Genomic DNA, 22,918 nt, shown 5'->3' on the forward strand with positions numbered 1-22,918 from the left:
GTGGGAGGAAACTGGAGCACCCACATAAAGATAGGCAGAACATGCAAACTCCACACGGTCAGTGACCCAAGCTGGGAATCGAACCCAGGTCTCTGATACTGGGAAGCAGCAATGCTTACCCCTGTGCCACTGTGCCTATTCTACCTAGGTTCCAGTTCTAGCTTACAGTATTAATCACAGTACCTTCAAATAAAGGTAAAATGGTCAAAGGAAGCTTAATTTACAATGATTTGAGAATGAAGGGAATCAAATTATGAAGAAATGCTCGTACACGTCAACTTGTTCGCAAAAGAAAAGAAAACCAAGGAGAAGCTTGCTGCAGGCCATTACAACAATGAAAAAATGAACAAACAAGGAATGTGCATGGAATTATCTTGTACCTTTCACAGCCCCAGAACATTCCAAAGTCTTTCCTTAGCAAATAATCATGTTGAAATGCTGTCAATTGTTACGCGAGAAAATGACAGGTCTGGTTGAAATGAGCAATTATTTAACTCACTAACAAGTACAGTAACAAATTAAAAATTCACAAGCTCTAAGCAAGGTTAGAGATTGGAAAAAACTTTCCCCTTCACAGGATAGTGGTAAGTGGAATAGATCCCTACAAAAAAAAGGTGACATAGACACTTTTAAAGGAAATAGGAGCAACAGATATGGAGAAGGTCCGTGAAACCATTAATTACACCATCTGATTTACATGTGGGAGGGGGGAACTGAAATTCTACCCCCGCTGCTTTTGTGTCCCCAATTTACATTCATTCCAACCCCTTTGTCGGGTATGCTAAGGCCTGTGCTGTTTTATTATGCAAACTTCACTGATCTCAACAACCTTTTGAAGTTGGGGTTTTTTTTCTGCTGTGAAAATTATGTTATTGTTGGACTATTAACAGCATCTTTAAAAGTTGGGACACAGCACAGTCCTATATCTGCTGAGTCACTGAAAAAAGACTCTAAAAGGCATGCAGTAGAACTGAGGAATGCTTTTGGCAAAGATCAAGCATAGGGGCAGTCCTGGGATCAGGTGTAGTACCTGTTCTTGGAGCTCAGATCTTTATGCCTGAGTTGCATTCAAAGGAGGATGAGTGTCAGCCAGACATACTGGAGCCTGCACTCAGGGCATGCAAGAATGTATAACTTCTCAGAGTGCCTGCTACCTGTGCCCGCACCCACTCTATCAGCACAGGTTGTTGAAGGCATTTCTGCCCCTGAGCAGGAAACCCCTATAAGGCCCTCAGAGCACCAGAAGACTTTCGCCAAGGTCATCACAGGAACCAGGATGTAGCATTTGGGTGCCTCCACCTCTGCTGCACTTAGCTGTAGAGTTAGGAAAGTTCAAACATTTTTATGTCGCTTCTGGTTCACAAGTGTGCTATTACTGTAAATAAATTGCACTTACTGAAAATCATTGGATGGGTATGTGAATGTTCTAGTCAAATGGAAGCAATGTGATTTGTACTTAGGAATCCTCTTGTCTTGAGATTTAGCCAGCTTCCCACTCAGTGAGATCGTTCCATTCTGAGTTTAACACACATGTAATATCAACCTCAACTAGTCCCTAGACCCCTGTATATTGTCAGGGAAATGTGTTTAACATTTATTTGGAGTGTAAAAGATTTGAACTTTTATACATCAAGGGACAGCAATGAAACTCTAGCAGTACCTGGGTCTCCTCCCTGAACCCAAGCTGTGCACTTTAGAATGAGATCCCGAATTTGGTGTGTATGGCAGTGTTTGCATCAAACCTTGTCTCACATCACTGTTATTGCTCAGTCGACTTTGAGTCGACAGATTGAGCACATTGGCAGGTCACTGCTGACTAAATCTAAAACCAAATCCTAATGATTCATCAGGTTAGAACACACAATGGAGAACTCATTTTCTCAGCAATGATTTGGCCATTCCCTGATATGACAGGAAATGGCTTTAATGGCTACAATGTCCAGATAATGTCCAGCTCAATGTTCCAGGGTTCCAATGCTTCAGGCATGATAGAGGCAGAGGGATAAAAGGTGGGGGGGGAGGTGGCATTGTTGGTCAGGGAAAATGTTACAGCGGTACTCAGGCAGGATAGATTAGGGAGCTTGTCTACAGAGGCCCTGTGGGTGGAGCTGAGAAACAGGAAGGGTATGACCACATTAACGGGGTTGTATTATAGATCACCAAATAGTCAGAGGGAATTGGAGGAGCAAATCAGCAGAGAGATAGCTGACAACTGCAAGAAACAGAAAGTTGTGATAGTAGGGGATTTTAATTTTCCACTTATAGATTGGGACTCGCATACTGTTAAAGGTTTAGACAGGGTAGAGCTTGTAAAATGTGTTCAGGAGAATTTTCTACATCAGTATATAGAGGTGTCAACTAGAAAGGATGCGATATTGGATCTCCTATTGGGAAATGAGCTAGGGCAGGTGATGGATGTGAGTGTGAGGGAACACTTTGGATCCAGTGATTACAATGCCATTAGTTTCAACCTGATCATGGATAAGGATAGATCAGGTCCTCCGTTTGAAGCTCTGAACTGGAAAAAGGCCAAATTTGATGAAATGAGAAGGGATCTGGGAAGTGTGGATTGGCATAGACTGTTCTCTGGTGAGGATGTAAATGGAAAGTGAGAAGCCTTTAAAAGGAGAAATTTTGAGAGTGCAGAGTTTGTATGTTCCTGTCAGGATTAAAGGCAAAATAAATAGGAATAAAGAACCCTGGTTCTTGAGGGAGATTGTAACACAGATTAAGAGGAAGAGAGAGTTGTATGAAATGTACAAGCAGCAAGGAACAGATCAGATCAGAGTATAAGAAATGCAAGAAGCTACTTAAGAGGGAAATCAGGAGGGCTAAAAGACATGAGGTTGCTTTGGCAGAGAGTGAAGGAAAATCCAAAGAGCTTCTATAGGTATGTAAGGAGCAAAAGGATAGTGAGGGATAAAATTGGTCCTCTTGAAGACCAATGGAACCAAAAGAGATGGGGGAGATACTAAATGGGTTTTTTGCATCCGTATTTACTGAGAAAATGGGCATGGAGTCTACAGAAATAGGGCAAACAGGTAGGGAGGTCATGGAACCTTTTACAAATCACAGGGGAGGTGCTGGCTGCCTTGAGGCAAATCATTGGATAAATCCCCAGGACCGGACAGGGTATTCCCATGGACCTTGAGGGAGGCTAGTAGTAAACTTGCAGGGGCCCTGGCAGACATATTTAAAATGTCAATATGCACAGGGAGGTGCCGGATGATTAGAGGGTGGCTCATATTGTTCCGTTGTTTAAAAAAGGTTCCAAAACAAATCCGGGAAATTGTAGGCCAGTAAGTTTGATGGTGGTGGTGGGCAAGTTATTGGAAGGTGTGATAAGGGCTAGGATCTACAAATATTTGGATAGACAGGGACTTATTAGGGAGAGTCAACATGGCTTTGTGCACGATAGATCATGTTTGACCTATCTATTAGTGTTTTTCGAGGAGGTTACCAGGAAAGTGGATGAAGGAAAGGCGGTGGATGTTGTCTACCTGGATTTTAGCAAGGCCTTTGACAAGGTCCCTCATGGGAGGTTAGTTAGGAAGGTTCAGTTGCTAGGTACAGATGGGGAGGTAGTAAATTGGATTAGACACTGGCTCAATGGAAGAAGCCAGAGAGTGGTTGTGGAGGATTGCTTCTGAGTGGAGGCCTGTGACGAGTGGTGTGTCGCAGGGATCGGTATTGGGTCTATTGTTGTTTGTCATCTACATCAATAATCTGGATGATAATGTGGTAAATTGGATCAGCAAATTTGCTGATGATACAAAGATTGGAGGTGTAGTGGACAGTGAGGAAGGTTTTCAAAGCTTGCAGAGGGATTTGGACCAACTAGAAAAATGGGCTGAAAAATGACAAATGGAGGTATTGCACTTTGGAAGGACAAACCGAAGTAGAACGTACAGGGTAAATGGTAGGATTCTGAAGGGTGCAGATGAACAGAGGGATCTGGGAATACAGGTACAGAATTCCCTAAAAATGACGTCACAGGTGGAAAGGGTCATAAAGAGTGCTTTTGGTACGTAGGCCTTTATAAATCGGAGTATCGAGTATAAAAGTTGGAGTGTTATGGTAAGGTTGTATAAGGCATTGGTGAGGCCGAATTTAGTGTATTGTGTACAGTTTTGGTCACGTAGTTACAGGAAGGATGTAAATAATGTTGAAAGAGTGCAGAGAAGGTTCACAAGAATGTTGCCGGGACTTGAGAAGCTGAGTTACAGAGAGAGATTGAATAGGTTAGGACTTTATTCCCTGGAGCGTAGAAGAATGAGGGGAGATTTGATAGAGGTGAATAAGATTTTAATGGATGTAGATAGAGTGAATGCAAGCAGGCTTTTTCCACTGAGGCTAGGGGAGAGAAAAACCAGAGGGCATGGGTTAAAGGTGTGATTGAGAAAGCTTTGAGAGTTGTGGTGTTCCACAGCTTTGGATGCTTTGATAACAACATGCCCAATTCATCCTTAGTCTTGCACTGCTAGCACAGCACACACGCACAGAGACAGGTGATATTCTATCCCTCTGTTGGGGTGATCAGCTCTCTCTGTGTTCCATTTTTTGAAATGGCAATGACCAATGACCTTTCAGTTACTCATGGTCATTGAACAGAATCCGTTTGGCCAGCAATGAATGGCATTCATTGATAACCAATGTCTGATCCTGGAATCTGTATGCGAACTATCGGCACGGAAAGTGTTCAAACGCAAGAATCCTGGTTAATTTTTCCAAGAATACGATGGCCAATCGAGGCACATCCACTGCCACCATGGCTTTTGAAGGAGTCTTGAAATAAAATCTCTCAACACTTCAATTGTTAGCAGCTTTTATTGCAACTGTAAAGATTTGAAACTAGAAATTCCAAGTACTTCTTCTATTTTCACACCACAAGCAGAATTTTACACCCCCCGATCCCCCCCACCCCAAACCACCATCACCCCACCCCCCCCCACTCCAGGAAGGTTCTGAGGTAAGGCAGTGGGGAGTGTAAAATTGCATGGACTTGATTTCCCTGAGATTTCGCCCACTACAGTCCAGATGCAGTTTTATGACTGGGTGGGTACAGCATTGGGCAAGAAACCCACCCTTTAACATTTTAAGATACTTGATTGGTCATTTAATGGCATTTTCTCGCCCAGCCTCAATTTTTAGGCTGGTGGGAGCAGGTGAGAGTACAGTGGGAAACAGAGAAATAAAGTTTTCTCCATCTCGGGTGGGAAAGGGGACTGAATGTATCAATCTGAAGGTCCCTCGATATTTGGAGCATCCTCCCCTCCAGCATCTTGGTCCTCTGTCCCCCTCCCACCTCCCCCTTCAGCCCACCCACCTTCCAGATGGCACAATCACCCACCCTCCCGACCACCCCCAGGGTATACCCTCCCTCCTGACCCCTGGAACTTCAGAAAGGCCTTTGACAAGATTCCATGTGGGAGGCTGGTCCAAAACGTCAGAGCCCATGTGATCCAAGGCAAGTTGGTGAATTGAATCCAAAATGGACTTGTTCGTAGAAAGCAAAGGGTAATAGTGGAGGGTTGCTTTTGTGATTGGAAGCCTGTGACCAGCGGTGTAGCATACGGATCGGTGCTGGGACCCTTGCTGTTTGTATATGTTAACAATTTGGATGTGAATGTAGAAGATATAATTAGTAAATTTGTAGATGACACGATCATTGGTGGAGTTGTTGAAAGTGAGGAGGATAGTCTGAGAATACAGACTGACATTGATCAGCTGGTAAATTGAGTAGAGCAATGACAGATGGAATTTAATCCTGATAAGTGTAAGCGGATGCATTTGGGGAGGTCTAATAACAGTAGGATAAACACAGTGAATGGTAGGTCCTTAGGGAACATTGAGGAATAAAGGACCTTAGTGTACAAGTCTATAGATCCCTGAAGGTGGCAGCAGAGGTAGATAGGGTGAAGAAGGCATATGGAATACTTGCCTTCATTAGTCAGGGCATAGAATATAGGAACAAGGAGGTCTTGGCACAACTTTATAAAACATCGGTTGGGTCACAGATGGAGTGTGCAGTTCTGGTCGCCACACTATTGGAAGAACATGATTGCACTGGAAATGATGCAGAGGAGATTCACCAGGATGTTGCCTGGGCTCGAAAGTTTCAGATATGAGATAAGGCTGGATAGACTGGCTCTGTTTTCCCTGGAGCAGAGGAAGCTGAGGGGGAATCTGATAGAGGTATACATAATTATGAGAGGCATAGTTGGGTAGTTTGTAAGAATCTTTTCCTTATGACAAAGCTGTCTAAAACCAGAAGGCATTGGTTTAAGGTAAGGACTAAATGGTTGAGAGGGGATTTGAGGAAAGTTTTTCCACTCAGAGTGTGATGGAAATATGGAATGTGCTGCCTGAGGGAGTGTTGCAGCAGGGTCTCGCGTAACATTGAAGGAGCATCCTGGACAAACACTTAAATCGCCAAGACATAGCAAATAATAGTCCAACTGCTGGTAAATGGGATTAGTAGAGATTGATATTTGATGGTCATCATAGACATGGTGTGCGGAAGGGCCTGTTTCTGTGCTGTATGTTTCTATGGCTGGAATCTAACCCAGTTCACACTGCTGGGATTTTCCCATCCCACCACAGTGAATGGAGATTTGTCTGGCTGCCAAACTCTCTGACCTCACTGCAGCAGGAACATGGCTTGAACGGCAGGTAAGATCATGCCATGTGACTCCTTGACTTATCTTGAGAACAGTTGCAGGTAGAGCACTGCAGCCTTGTGCCTGAACTAGTGAGAGAGACGTTAGCCAATCAGACTACCTAACGGTTCTCACGGGTGGGACTTCCTTCCAACGGTGGACAGAAGTCCAGCCCACTGCCAGTCAATGCTCAACGGTAACCATCATTAGAATTCCACCCCACAACTTTATTGGAAGATTGGCAGGAAAGCTGGAGGAACAAAGTACAGGTAATCCGAGGACTAACGACACAATTGGTTCCTGAAAACTAAGTAATATGTCAAAACACTGTAAGTAGGAATCGATTTTCCCATAGAAACAATGTTATAAATGGGGGATTGGTTCCTGAAGCAAGGCTGGAAATCATTCATAGAGCACCCAGCAGTGAGAAATGCTCTCAACTCTTGTCCTGACAAGGCACTGAGGTGACTGTTGATGTCTGCATGCTTTAGTACAAGTTCCTTGGGTAGTGTGGGGGACATTGTGAAGCCATCGATCACTGTCAGTTGCCTATTCTTGAACATCTGTGATGTTTGAGCATATTTTAAATACAATGTAAACATTTACACACATTGAAAAACACAACAGTGATCTAAAAATCCTGACATTATTTTATTCTCATAATTCGTACAGACGAATTTCCAACCTAATAAAGATGGTTCAATCTGTCCGATCATATAGATGGGAAGCACAAATCATCACTGTGCATGTACGTATATTAACATACAAAGGGATCTGGGTGTGCACAATTCCCTAAAAATGGCAACACAGGTGGCCAAGGTGATTGAGAAGGCACATGGCATGCTCACCTTCATCAGCAGGGGCATTGAATACAAGAGTTGGGAAATCATGTTGCATCTATATGAAACCTTGATTAGGCTGCATTTGGAGTATTGTGCGCCACACTACCAGAAGGACATGGAAGCTTCGGACAGAGTGCAAAGAAAGTTCACCAGGATGTTTCCTGATCTCGAAGATGTTGCCTGTGACAAGAGATTGAATAAACGAGGATTATTTTCACTGGCTGAGGGGATACTGATAGAGGTTTATAAAACTGTGAGAGGCATAGACAGGGTGGATAGTCAGAGGCTTTTTGCCTTGTCAATGACAAGGGGGCGCAGGTTCAAGGTGAGAGGGGGAGAGTTTAAGGGAGATGCGTGGGGGAAGTTTTTCACGCAGAGAGTGGTGGGTGCCTGGAACGCGCTGCCAGAGGAGCTGGTGGAAGCAGGCAGATTAGCAACATTTAAGAGGCATCTGGATGGGTATATGAATGGGAAGGGAATGGAGGGATACAGACTGAGTAAGGGCAGAAGGTTTTTTTTAGAAAGGGCATCACAATTGGCATTGGCTTGGGAGGGCCTCTTCCTGTGCTGTACTTTGTTCTTTGTATGAACAAGCTGGTGTGGCATCATAAAGTCAAAACCAACATTGTAAAGTCCAAACAGGGTGTTAATTTATAAACATTGTAAATGCCATTCACTGTAACACAAACATCATGAAGTGCGTGACTGCCTGTAAATGCCGACACTATTTCTTCCGGGTTTCTGTCAAAGTGTTGGCAGGAAATTGGAAGAAACCTTCAGAAACTTGAATTATGTATATAAAAGTAAAATAACTGAAGCTGGCCACAGCAAGCATAGAAGTCAGGGTAATGGATTTATCCGTAATTCTATACCATGTCCTGAAGACAGCCTTTTCTTTATTTCATTGATGCCAGGGAGCATTTGTGGGTATGATGATAAGTTCTATCTTTAGTTTGTGGTTGGGAATTGGTTCCGAAATGTACCCACCTGCTGCTAAGTTTACAAGGAAGCTCCAGACATCAACAGCAAACTGTCATCTTTACAATATCACTTTGTCGAGCTCCACAAATGTGACATCTTTACTCACAACCATGGAAACACCTCCAGCACCAGACAAAACGTAAGTCAATTTGTTTCTTAAAACCAGGTATAAATATATCACAAGATTCACATGGTTCTGTAAATTGCAAAGTCAACTAAACAGCTGGATCGATACTGTGAATAATAAATTGCAGCCTTGGGAGGGGGAAACTCACATTAATTGGATAATGAATTCTTGTCTTGCCAGTGATTCTCACATCTTGTAAACAAATAAAAAAAAGTCTCACTCCATTGGCCAAAGTAAGGTTTTCTAGGGCAAGTGCTTGTATAGTATTCACAAACCCCAAAACAGGGGGCACACCACGGAACCCAGTAACCTGAAGGCCTTTCTGACTGTGACAGAAGGACCTCATTACCATAACTTTCTCCAGAGTCTGGCCCAAACACTGCCAGATTGGGTGGGCATGATATGGAGATGCTGTCGTTGGACTGGGGTAGGTACAGTAAGAAGTCTTACAATACCAGGTTAAAGTCCAACAGATTTGAAGCAGAGTGCAGCAAAAGACAGGGGATTGTGGGATCGGTCCCTGGCTTTCAGCTAAGATCAAATGTGGCAGTGTTCTCCACACAGTGTTCAGTACCATTCATAATTCCTTAGCTATTACACATGCAGCATGCCAAAGGCAAAATCCACCCCTTTCCACCACCCCCAAAATAACTTGAACTTATTCGGATGATCCTCTTCTGGTCCACAATCCATCTCCTGGCATTTTACATCAAAAAGGGAAATCATCGCTGTTCCTGTAGGTCAGGCAAGGATGTGAAATATTTGTTCAGGCCCCCAAATGTGTTTGGACTGAGATTTGCATATTTAACAAGGGCTCTGTCAGCTTGTGACAGAGGTCCTGTTTGGATGCTTACAAGATTCTTATTCCTGGGGACATGGTGGGAATAGAAATGGAATGGAGAAATTATTCCACTTACCTGGCTAATTCCCAGCCGTGTTCTCACAAAGTGGGGGCTGGTTAAATCCTTAGAACTTTGAAATTATGTTAACTTAAACTGAAAGTTCAACATAAGAATGTCTAATATCAGTAACTTTTTAAAAATCTACTTTAGGGTCAACATATGGGAACAGATGTCCTCCTTGTCGTATGCATATTACAGCCCAGTGGGTTGCGTGGCTTCAGTTATAATAGGTTTTCTAGTCAGTCTGATTACTGGTAAGTAAAGTAAAAATATGTCTAATTTAGACGCTGGGGTGTTAGTCTTGTTGGCTGGTGTTATTCATTTCATTCTTCTACTTTGAACACCACACTTACATAATCTTACTGCATGATTCACTGTTCCAGCAGTTCATTCTCTAAAAGATGAGTGAGGGTTTATTTACTGCAGTGAGAAACTGTGGGATAGTTTATCCACATACTTATGATAAGTGAAATTCAATCTGTTGTGTTGTTTGATTTAAATGAGGGCTGTACGTTGTCATAACTTTCCTATCAGCTTAATATGGAATTTTTTGAAAACTATCAGTTGTCTAAAAAGTTAAAATTTTTTTAAAAATTGTGACAAACAGCCTCTTTCACTTGCAATGTGAAGTGGTGTCTTTACTCTGAATATAAAAATTACATGGCATAAAATGCTTGGATTTTATATTGTCTGTGCAAATCAAGAAACAACAATTTTCTATCAAAAAATTAGGAACTTCAAACTTGTCTTTGTTGTAGTCAGTTGAATGTGATATCATCATTAATAATCCTATTCTCTTTAACACAGGAGGAACTCAGGATTTAGATCAATCTCTCATTGCTCCTATATATCACACCATTCACAAATCCATCTTCAAGAAGAAACCATCTACACCACTGCCTGAATCAGTAAGATTCTTCTTCTTCTTAGGCAGATCTCTGAGATCGACGGTGATTTGCTTCCACTCTGATTTAATGGGTTTTGAAATAAGTCCAATGATAAATCTAATACTTGATCCTCAATTCCTACCTCATGAGAGACAGGTGGTGCTTGGGGGGGTCAGTCAGGTAAATGAGTTTTGGGAGGTTTGTGGGCTCTCTCTCACATTTTGTCTTTGCCTCTGTGAATTCCTGATAAGGATTCTTTCTCCATTTTAGCTGGCCACAAGCCAGTAAATCACATGAATAGAGGTGGCTTTAAGGTCGCCTTTCGGACATCTCTGAAGCATTTCTGCTGTTTTCCTGGGAGTTTCCTGCCATGACCGAGTCTCAAGCAGAGCAGTTGCTTTGAGACTCTGGTGCTAGGCATACCATTTACATGTCCTGTTCAGTGGAGCTGATTTTGAATGCTCAGCTCTTCCATGTTGGGTGTGTTGGTTTGGGAGAGGAGGTTGCTTTTGGACTGCCTTTCATGCCATCAGGTTTGGAAAATCTTGCAAAGACAACATTGGTGATATTTACTCAGTGCTTTGAGCTGCCTGTTATAGGTGGTTCAGATCTCTGCAGATGGACATTAATCTAGACAAATTTGAGGTAATGCATTTTGGAAGATCTAATACAGATAGGAAATATCCAGTTAATGACAGAACCCTTAAGAGTATTGATAGGCAGAGGGATCTGGGTGTACAGGTACACAGGTCACCAAAAGTGGCAATGCAGGTGGAGAAGGTAGTCAAGAAGGATTACGGCATGCTTGCCTTCATCGGCCAGGGCATTGAGTTTAAAAATTGGCAAGTCATGTTGCAGCTTTATAGAACCTTAGTTAGGCCGCACTTGGAATATAGTGTTCAATTCTGGTCACCACACTACCAGAAGGACGTGGAGGCTTTGGAGAGGGTACAGAAAAGATTTACCAGGATGTTGCCTGGTATGGAGGGCATTAGCTATGAGGAGAGATTGGAGAAACTTGGTTTGTTCTCACTGGAACAATGGAAGTTGAGGGGCGACCTGATAGAAGTCTACAAGATTATGAGGGGCTTGGACAGAGTGGATAGTCAGAAGCTTTTTCCCAGGGTGGAAGAGTCAATTACTAGGGGGCACAGGTTTAAGGTGTGAGGGCCAAAATTTAAAGGAGATGTACAAGACAAGTCTTTTACACAAAGGGTGGTGGGTGCCTGGAACTCACCGCCAGGGGAGGTAGTGGAAGCAGATACGATAGTGACTTTTAAGGGGCATCTTGACAAATACATGAATAGGATGAGAATAGAGGGATATGGTTCCCGGAAAGGTACGGGGTTTAGTTCAGATAGGCAGCATGGTCGGTGCAGGCTTGGAGGGTGGAAGGGCCAGTTCCTGTGCTGTAATTTTTTTTGTTCTTTGTTATATATAATGGAGTGAAGGAACACTACTGCCCAAATAGCTATGATCTTCAGTTTCTACCTCACTGACAAATTGGCTTCAACTTTCTGTCGTTCCGAGGGCTCCATATGCCTTATGGCTGCCTTAGGTTGCAGTCTCCATTTATTATTATCACTTAGTTTCTGTAAGTTCTGGGTACAAGTCCAACTTCAGAGATTAGACTTTGATATTAATCTATTCAAAAACTTCCATTTTATTTGCGAGAAGTTGTGTATTTGCATACCCAGAGTTCACACTTGCCTTTATATGTTTTGCAATCTTATTCCCTCCTTCTTCTGAATATTTTTGCTGAGGTTAGTGAATTTACTGCACTTTGTGCAATACCGAGGTTGTCAGGCGATTCACGCCAATAGGTTGGGGTAGGAGGGGGAACGAAAGCCTAAACCCACTGGAGAGGCCAGCAGCACAGCGCTCAAGGGGCTACTGGGCATCCATCAATCTGCCAGTATACTGGGAGATCAATTGACATTCCCCTCCACAATTGCCGTCCTCCTGATGGTCAGCCCCGATCCCTGGTCGCCAGCCCCGCCACTAGCCCCCACCCCAGGTGCAGAGTCTCACCCCCCTTTCCCCCTTCCCCCGACTCCACCTCCATTCTCCCCAACTCCTGTGAGGCCATGCCCCCTCAGGCCCCACCCTCTTGGCATTGCCCAGTGCCTGATAGGCACTGCTAGTGTGCCAGGCTGGCACTACCAGGGTCCCAGGCTGGAACTATCAAAGGGGCACTGCTCCCACGTCCCCAACTTCCCATGGGCGCTCAAAAGCCTCCAGTCCCACTAGCAAGGCCACCATCTCCAATCCCCATTGTTGGAAACCAGCTTTGATCCCCGCTGGTGGAAACCTTCACCAGTGGGATTGGAAACCCAAGTGAGCCCAGACAATGCCATTTGGCATTTGTTAAAAGGATTTAAATTCATATATGAATATTTCAGTTAGCCTTGCACCATTTCCTGGCACAAGGCTGGTTATGCAAAAAAAAATGGCCTGGCAGATTTGCAACCTACCAACTGCCTTCCGGTTCCCGCTTACGTTTCCCACCCTGATACGGCAGGAAGTGGTGGGAAATTCACGTCCCATTTGCCCTGCTTAATTTTATTTGCTTATCTAAATTTGCTGTTTCAGCACTCCAGACTTCCTCTGTAAATGTGATGATTTTTCTGGTTCCCAGATGGGATTTATTATAAGGATGGGGAAACAGACTGAGTAATAATGGTCACTGCAATTCTTCCTCCACAGGGCATACAGCTGTTAGAAACCACTCCTGAAAAGTTCTTTAATACTGGTCACAATCCTCCCAGTTTGCAGGTAAGGGTATAAGTTGCTGGCACTAAGCAAAAATTTCTGTAATTACAAACTTACAAAATAGGAGCAGAACCAGCCTCTCATCCATTGACTCTGTCTACACTTCCCGCTGCCTCAGCAAAGCAGCCAGTATAGTCAAAGACACCACACACCCTGGATATTCTCTCTTCACAGTAAAAAGTCTGACAACAGCAGGTTTTAGTCCAACCGATTTATTTGATACTTAATAAATCGGTTGGACTAAAATCTGGTGTTGTCAGACTTTTTACTGTGTTTACCCCAGTCCAACGCCGGCACATCCACATCATATTCTCTCTTCCACATTCTTCCATCGGGAAAAAGATACAGAAGTCTGAGGTCACATACCAACCCTTTTGAAATGGAAATTTTCCTGCTTCTTGACTGTGATAGAGACTCAACAAAAGTAATTCCAACAAAATAACTAGTCTTTATTTACGAAAGATTGCATGCAGTATTGGCAGTGACTTGCATTTGGAGAGCAGTCGTTACAACTTGCTAATTCCTTCTCAAATCTGCGCTAATGTAAAGAATCAGTTCAGTATTTATACATAATCATTATCAGTTTGCGTGACCAGAGCTTATTCAGGAATTCGATCAGCGGTAGCACCATAAGCAATGTCATAAATCATGGTACAATCTGTTGACCTCCTGGAACTCTTTGTCTCATCGGTCATATCTTTATCTTGTCCTTTGATAAAATAGAAGAAGGTTGGTGACTCCTTCACCCCTGACCTTATCTTGTCTTTCTCATACAGCCCTAGGTTATGCAGAGTCAGCTTTATCAGGTCTTACAGGGGTCAGGCATTTTGGAATAGCTTGATCAGCTTTCCTTATTTTGTACCAAATAGTTGACTAATTTTCCCATCGTGCCATTACTTCATTCATACAACTTCACAAACCGACTCAAGAACAGCTTCTTCCCTGCTGCTGTCAGACTTTTGAATGGAGTTAAGTAGATCTTTCTCTACACCCTACTTATGACAGTAACACTACATTCTGCATTCTCTCATTTCCTTCTCTATGAACAGCATGCTTTGTCTGTATTTTAATACATGCAATAATAATAAACTAAATCAAATCCAAGTAGGCCATTCAATAAGTTCATGGCCGACCTGTTTATATTGAGTTCCACGTTCCCCATTTACCTACAATAACCTTTGATTCCCTTGCCTAATGAGAATCCATCTATTTCTGCCTTAAAATATTCAATGACCCCATTTTCACTGCCTTCTGAGGCAGAGTTCCAAAGTCACACAACTCTCTGAGAAAAAAAATTCCCCTCTCTGTCCTATAAGGGCAACCCCTAATTTTAAAACAGTTCTGGACTCACTCACAAGAGGAAACATCCTTTCAATATCCACCTTGTCAGTACCTCTTAAGATCTTATATACTTCAATCAAGTCACCCCTCATTTTTCCTAAACTCCAGTTGAAACAAGCCCAACCCATCCAACCTATCCTCATAAGACAACCCGCTCATTCCAGGTATCAAACCTTCTCTGAACAACCTCAAACACATTTACATCATGCCTTAAATAAGGAGACCAAAACTGCACACAGTCTTTGAGTGGGCAGGAAGCTTGCGGGAAGGTGTAGATAAGGCCAAGGTGAGATCAGATCAGCCATTGTCATATTGAGTGGCGGAGCAGGCCCAAGGAGCTGAATTGCTCCTGCTCCTAGTTCTTAGGTTCTTATTTGATCTCACCAATGCTCAGTATAACTAAAGGGTAACGTCCTGACATCCTGGGGCCGCACGGTAGCGCAGTGCTTCACACTGCAGCTTCACAGCGCTTGGAACCCGCGTTTGATTCCTGGCTTGGGTCAGTGTGTGTGGACTTTGCACATTCTTCCTGTGTCTGCGCGGGTTTCCTCCAGGTGCTCCCACTTTCTGGCTAGTGCTGGCTAGTTGCAGTGGCCCGAATAGGCACTGAACAGGTGCCGGACTGTGGCAACTCGGGGAATTTCACAGTAACTTCATTGCAGTGTTAATGTAAGCCTCACTTGTAATTAATAAATAAATTTTACTTTTACTTTTCTGGCTTTTCTGCCGAGTTCCTCTCATAGTAAAGGGCAACTTTTTATTTTTCATTCATGAGGTGTCGGCAAGGCCAGGATTTATAGCCCATGCCTCATTGCCCCATGAACTGACTAGCTTGTTATGGCCATTTCAGAGGGCAGTTACAAGTCTTGCTGTGGATTTGGAGGCACAGGTAGACCAGACTGGATAAGGACGGCAGATTTCCTTCCTGAAAGACGTTAGTGAGGCAGTTTTGTTTTCAATAATGGCATCATGGCGAATTCTGATGGGAATCAAACCCCCAGAACAGTATCCTGGGTCTCTGGATTACCAGTGCAGTGGAAACACCACCGACTCCCCTGACACTTCTTGATTACATGCTAACTTTTTGTGACTCATGCACGAGAACAGTGAAATTCCTCAGCATTCTGCAGTCGGTCTCCATTTAAATAATACTCTGCTTTTTTATTCTTCCTGCTAAAGTGAACTTCACATTTTCCCACATTATACATCATCTGCCACATTTTTGCCCATGCACTCAATTTATCTATATCGACAAAGCAGAATGAGACATTGATTATTAACTTAAAATATTAAGGCAATGCAAATTGATTCATCAATTTGGGAAACCTCTGAAGTGGATTTTCCAAATGGTTTGTTTGAATCCTGTATAAGTCATTGGTGAGGTTACATTTGGAATGCTGTGTGTGGCTTAAATATATTTCACTGATGTGTGGAAGATAGTTTGCAAATAATACAGGTTTACAACAGCTTCTGTAACACGTGAAGTTGCCAAAGGGACTATGCTGGGGGCACAAAGGTAAGTGTAACCCCTGGGAGAAGGAGGACATGCCTGCTGCCCCCGGCACCTTGGCACTGCCTCTTTATTGCCCTCTGGTATTGTGAACCCATGTGAAAGAAAACAAAACCTCTGCTGATATTAACTTAACTCAGTATTCCATTGATATTTAATATTATTCCATATTGCTCACGTTAAAAGCCTGTTAATGCTATGGGGAACTAATTTTTAATGATGTCCATTGATCTCAATTTATACAGAAAGAGAAGCTTCTTACTTCCGCTCCTGACAACTGAATAAGCATTGAAACAAAATCTTGAACAGCTAATGGTGGTTAAAGATTACACTTACATAAGAAGACTTAAGGACCAAGATGTCAAATTTGTTTTGAAACATTCCTCAGAATAATGCTGCTTACCCATAAATTGAAGTAGAAGTTAGGTGGGAACCTCTTGTTAAATCTGTAAAAAAAATTCATGGCAATTTTAGATTCACAATAATCTGCATTGGTCAATGACTTACTCAAAATATTACCTCAACGATCTGTGCAGAAGACCAAAATGTCTTTTTATAATATAATTTACAGCATGTCAGATTCTCATTCTTGAGTTGCGAGCAGTGATTGTAATTTTACATTGTCTGTGTTCAACAAAAATAAACATCACCTGAAACAAGTAACTTTTCCCAACGCTGTCTGATTACAGTGGAACCACAAACCCAATAGTGACAAATGTTTAATTTCAACAGATGCACATTTACAACCTTATTTTTTGTTGTGCCAGTGTGACTAAAAAAACCAATGATTTGTTATATGACTGCCATTGGCCCTGCGATATAATCTGTACTAACCGTTTGTGTAAACCAGTTTCAAATTATCTCACTTACAATAACAACATTTCAGTAAAATGATAGCAAGGAGGTCAGTGTCCATGCTGATGAGCGCTGATTTACTTTTCTATCTGAAATATATCATGAAAGCAATAGATAAGGCCCTAGCCTGTCAGGTAAGAACATAAGAACATAAGAAATAGGAGCAGGAGTAGGCCATCTAGCCCTTCGAGCCTGCCCCGCCATTCAATAAGATCATGGCTGATCTGAAGTGGATCAATTCCACTTTCCCGCTTTCTCCCCATAACCCTTAATTCCCTTGTCTATCAGAAACCTATCTACCCGTGACTTAAATATATTCAGCGAGGTAGCCGCCATCACTTCAACAGGCAGAGAATTCCAGAGACTCACCACCCTTTGAGTGAAGAAGTTCCTCCTCAACTCTGATCTAAACTGCCCCCCCCCCCCTTATCTTGAGGCTGTGCCCTGGAGTCCTGACAGACTCCTGTCAGACAGCCTCCTGCTAAATAAACTTATTTTTGCCACTTGGACTCTCCAATGGAAGGATTTCCAAAGACTCACAACCCACTGAGAGAAGAAATCCCTCCTCATCTCAGTCTCAATCATCAAGACTCAAAATATTGGGGGTGATTCTCCCATCCCGCTGCACTGCTTTTCTAGCACAGTAGGCCGGAGGGGGGGGGGGGGGTGGGTGGGTGAGATCCACGGGATTCCTGCGAGCGTTCAGGCCCCACGAGCATCTCCCAGCGCTGGAGTTCTGGCAGGAGGCGGAGCTAGCATTTAAATTGTATTTCACATATCATTTAAATACGATTAGCAGGCCCAGGGCTGAAGTCTCCAGCCCGCTAGCCTCTCCCACTCCGCCATAGTGTTTCACTCCAGCAGGGATTACACTAGCTCCCCTTTTTTGGGAAGCTAGCAGCCTGACCCAATGGAGTGAAGGGGGGCAATTGAACAATTGGGGCCCCCCTCAGGGGTTCAGTTGATGAGGGGTGCCCCCGGCATGCCTAAGGGCAAAGTGCCCATGCCTGGGGCACCCTGGCACTGCCCATCAAGCTGTACCAAGGGGTGGGGCCGAGAGAACAGGGCCTATTAGGAGCATGGCCTAGGGGGTAATCAGTGGGGATTGGGGGGGTTCCGCTGCCACTCTGCATGGGGGTAGGGCCTAGAGAGCAAACGGTGGGAATGGGGAGGTCCTGATGCCATTCTACTTTGGGGGCAGGGCCTGGGGTGAACAGTGGGGGTCTGCCGGGAGGGATTGGCACTGCGTGAGCAGAGGCTGGATATCCCCAATGCGGAATGGCATCAGGACCCCCCATGCCCACTGTTCGCCCTCTAGACCCTACCCCCAATGCAGAGTGGCAGTGGAACCCCCTAACCCCCCACTGATTACCCCCTAGGCCATGCTCCTAATAGGCCCTGTCCTCTAGGCCCTATCCCTTTGTACTGCCTGATGGGTATGAGCGGAGGCTGGAGATCGGGAAGGTCCGTGATGGGGGACCCAATAATGGTCAGGACCTGCGATCAGTCTATGGGCAGCACTGTGATCAGGCTGGCCAGCAAACAGGAGACTGACAGTTTGGGGTCAGTGCACATGTACAGAGGCCTGCTGTTTTCAGCCTCCTGGGTAGGAATAGGCCCTGAAATCTAATGATATTCACGCTGGAGACCTCTGCAATGCACAGCGTGTGGGAGATTCTAGTCTGAACTCCCACTAAAAAAAAACCAGCGTGAATTAATCAAGATTCAACACAAAATGTTTTTGGGAGAGTTAGCTCTGTTCTCACTCCATAGATCTGCTGAGATTTTCAAGCATGTTCTGTTTTTGTTACAGATTTACCTTTCACTACACAGAAACACTAAAGATACTTATTTCTAATATTTAATACAAATATCGATCACTTAAATTCCCTCTCTTTTTCTGACAAGAAGTCAAAACGGGAATGATTTAAAAACAGGAATCTAATGAAGGAATGAGCGTATAAAGACACTGGCTCTGTCCTTGTATCTTGACCTTTGAGTGGAATTGAAACTTTACAAGAACTTGCAAGTATCCGTGAATCAATGCATAATTAAGTTGTTAGGAAAAGTTTCAAGGGATTTATGTCACTAATATGCTGTGTGATTAACAAGGATATGATTAAATAAACTTATTGATTCTTATAATTTTGGTGCAAACTTTTATTTTTATTCATTTATGGAACATGGGCGTCAGAGAGCAGTTGCAAGACAACCACATTGCTGTCTGTGGCTCTGGAGTCATATGTAGGCCAGACTGGGTAAGGACGGCAGATTTCCTTCCCTAAAGGACATTAGTAAACCAGATGGGCTTTTCCGACAATGGTTTCATGGTCATCAGTTGATTCTTAATTCCAGATTTGTTTTTATTGAATTCAAATTCCACCATCTGCCGTGGTGGGATTTGAACCCGGGTCCCCGGAACATTAGCTGAGTTTCTGGATTAACAGCCTAGCGATAATACCACTAGGCCATCACCTCCCCAGTTTCAAAGTGAGTATAACAACACATTACAAGCCAAGTCAGATTTTAATCTTGGCTGAACAAGTGAGATTTAAGATGATGAAATTAAAAATCTATGAAATTGGTACGGCAAAAGCTAAAACTGAGGCACTGAATTGCTTTAAAAGTTCAAGAGAAGCAAACATACATTATAATACAGTCATAAGATTAAAGTCCTGTGACAGGTTTACACAATTGTAATGATTTCAGAAGTGTTGCAGCAATACATAATAAAACTAGTGAATATATCTGCTCCTTACAAATACATCACCAATGGGATAAAAAAGTAGATTTTAATTGTTCTCACCAACTGTAATTTATACCACAACACAAGTTGTAAAAACAGCTCACAGCCTTCTGGAATGATTGGTTACTAATTGAGACAATTATGGAATTTACTGTATATTTTTAACCAGCAAATTGGTTGTACTTTGAGTGCGATGTCTCTCTAAGTGAATAGACCAGGATTACTGAATGCCAATCTCTACTCCTGTTTGTCCATGACGATTTAGTTAAAAACTGGACTTCCTGAAGCACTAAGACAGCAAAGAAATGTTAGATAAACATTTTAGTGTGATGCCCAGCTGTTCTGTCTGTCAATCTAGTATCGAGTATGGAGAATGACGGGCGCGATTTTCCCAAAAAAGTACTAAGTATCCAAAGGGCTGGAAAATCGGAATTTTTCCCACCTGCTTTTTTGGGTGGGTTTTAATAAAATGAATTTACAACACTCTGTGCAGCACAGATGCATCAGGCTGCTGAGGAAACCCTGAATACACCTCCACCTCAATGGCCCCATTCTGATGCCTGGATCTGGCCTCCAAGTGCCGGCCACACGGTCAATTCCTACCCCCCCCCGCACAGAGTTCCCCTCATTCCCTCCCTCTGACCTCCTCCATCCCCATGGTCTAGGTCCACCCCATCTGGCCCTGCCCCCATCAGGTTCGGTCCCCGTGGCACAGTTCAGTGCCCACTGAGCACTGCCAGGGTGCCAGGAAGGCAGCTCCAGTATCAGGCTGGCACTGCCCAAGGGGCTCCCCACTGCCCCCCTGACCTCCTGGGGGAGGGGGTCTCAATAACCTCTAGTCCCAACAGCGAAGCCATCATGCCTGCTCCCCTTTTCTGGGAACCATACATGTTCCCTGCTGGTGTGGACTTCCAGCAGGGGGTCAAAAACATTAATGAACCCAGACATTTATGTCCTGGGCTCAATAAATAAATGCAAATAAGTATTTGCATAGTGTAATCAGCATCACACTATTCCCAGCAAGAGGGAGATTATACTGAAAAAGATGGCCTGGGATCATTGTGACCAGCTGGATAGGTTGGCAGCAGACTGCTCGGTGGGGAGGCCATTGGGCATGACCCCCCCACCCAGACATCACCAGCCTCCTGATCACTGGCCCTAACCCACCTGCATCTCAGACATTGCCAAGCCCAAAACTCCCCGATCGCCAGCCTGGACCCATTCTCCCCCATGGCCATTGTCCTGATCACTGGCCCCCCCAATCTCTAATAGCCAGCTACTCTTCAACCCCTACTCCCCCAAACCTGAGTCCCCCCCTTCCCTCCCCTCCTGGCTTCTCCCTAGTATAGCTGTGCCTCATCTGACACTGCCCAAATGCCAGCCAGTTCCCTCAAACCTCACCCCTTTAGTACTACCTTGTGCCCAGTAGGCACTGCCAGTGTGCCAGGCTGGCGGTGCCAGGATGTCCAGTGGGCAGTGCCAGTGTCAGGCTGGCACTGCCCCCCCCTGATATCCTGGGGTCTCAATGGCCTCTGTTCCCACCAGCAAGGCCATCACATTAAGTCCCGATTGCTGGTGACCACCTGTGATCCTGGCTGGTGGAAATCGATTGAGTCCTGGGTTCACTGAACAAATGCAAATGACAATGCACGTATTTATATCAACCTCGCACTGTTCCCCGGTGCAAGGCTGATTATGTCAGAAATATGGGAATATCACGACTGGCCGGATAAAGGTTGCGATTCCCATTTTTGGCTTCCCGCTTCAATTTCCCGCCCCTGCCACACTACCTCACCAGCGTAGCAGGAAAATTGTGACCAAAATGATTTTTGAAAAAAAGACTCATTTTGTATTCTCTTGAAAATGTCAATCAATCACAGCCATAGTATCAATAAATAAAATATTAATCTTCATATTACCTCTTAATATCATCCAAATAAACAAGCAGACAAATAATAACAATATCAAAATAAGAATAATGTATCACACCTCACAAAGCTGTCAGTAAAACAAAGCTAGCTCCCCTAAACTGACCCATGCTGAATTAATCATTTTTCGAGCATTCGTAATGAGGCCATCTGGTAAAGTAAATGTCTAGATGCCTGTTCAAGTTGCTCCTGTTGATGCAGTTCTCAGATAGTCTCATCATGTGCTTGGCTGAGATTCAGAAATGGCTAATGGACTCAACTCAGCATAAATCTGTTTATAAATCTGAAATATTGTGGACAATTTCCGTCTCTCTCTCTTAGATAAGTGAGTCAAGGGTTATGATGGACAGACAGAAAAGTAGATTTGAGATCAGATAGAACCATAAACATTGCAGCACAGAAACAGGCCTTTTGACCCTCCTTGTCTGTGCCGAATCATTTTTCTGCCTAGTCCCACTGACCTGCACCTGGACCATATCCCTCCACACCCCTCTCATCCATGTACCCGTCCAAGTTTTTCTTACATGTTAAAAGTGAGCCCACTTTCACCACTTCATCTGGTAGCTCATTCCACACTCCCACCACTCTCTGTGTGAAGAACCCCCACCAATATTCCCTTTAAGCTTTTCACCCTTCACTCCTAACCCATGCTCTCTAGTTTCTTTCTCCTCTAGCCTCAGTGGAAAAAGCCTGCTTGCATTCACTCTATCTATAATCCTTCATAATTTTATACACCTCTATCAAATCACCCCTCATTCTTCTACTCATCAGTTCAACTATGATCTTACTGAACGGTGGAAGCTCTATGTTCATGACGAGGGAGTGCTTTGTTTGATTGATAGCTCTAAGAAGTTGTGTAAATTGTTCTTTTTGGGTGTGGTTTTCAAATCCCTGTTTGTTTTTCTGGACTAGTTTAAGAGGCATTAAGGTTGAAACATTAACCTTTTATACTAGAGTGCTTGTCCAGTTTGTAAGATGAGCAGTTTGTAAGAGTTTGTAAGATGAGCAGTTTCGTCCAAGGAGATTTTCAAACCTCCTGCCTTTAGTGTCAGTTCTGGAGCATTCCAAGATTCACCAGATTTGCCAATGACTCATTGGTTCTGAATACAGTGGACACTGGAACAGAGAGTATGGAGAATGCATGGGGACACGGAGGGGCTTAAAGATAATGGAATAGGTACAGAGTGCAGGGGGTATGGTGTATGGGTGGTGTATGAAAGGTGAATGAGGAGTGGGTGGGAAGATAGGGAGGGATGAGGACGAGGGGGCCTAACAATAACAGGACCAGACCAATGTCCCCAAAAACTGATGCGAGTCTTCGATTATGGTGTTTTCCTAAATATTCTTCAGTCAAAAGCAACAACTTGT

General features: G+C 43.7%; 1 protein-coding gene across 2 annotated transcripts in view; it reads left to right on the plus strand.

Annotated features, from left to right (window-relative positions):
• Positions 1-16,684, plus strand: part of LOC145356576 (sodium-coupled monocarboxylate transporter 1-like) — an 85,184-nt gene extending 68,500 nt beyond the window's left edge. For both annotated transcript variants that reach the window (XM_080209352.1, XM_080209351.1), the window contains 5 exons: positions 8,416-8,621; positions 9,662-9,765; positions 10,319-10,419; positions 13,105-13,173; positions 16,267-16,684. In XM_080209352.1, the coding sequence (XP_080065478.1) occupies positions 8,416-8,621; positions 9,662-9,765; positions 10,319-10,419; positions 13,105-13,173; positions 16,267-16,302 (516 nt within the window). In that variant the 3' untranslated portion in view covers positions 16,303-16,684. The remainder of the gene's footprint in view (positions 1-8,415; positions 8,622-9,661; positions 9,766-10,318; positions 10,420-13,104; positions 13,174-16,266) is intronic.
• The last annotated feature ends 6,234 nt before the right edge of the window (positions 16,685-22,918 follow it).

The sequence above is a fragment of the Carcharhinus amblyrhynchos genome, chromosome 21 (genome assembly GCF_965287045.1).
Source record: "Carcharhinus amblyrhynchos chromosome 21, sCarAmb.v2.hapA, whole genome shotgun sequence".
Lineage (NCBI taxonomy): Eukaryota > Metazoa > Chordata > Chondrichthyes > Carcharhiniformes > Carcharhinidae > Carcharhinus > Carcharhinus amblyrhynchos.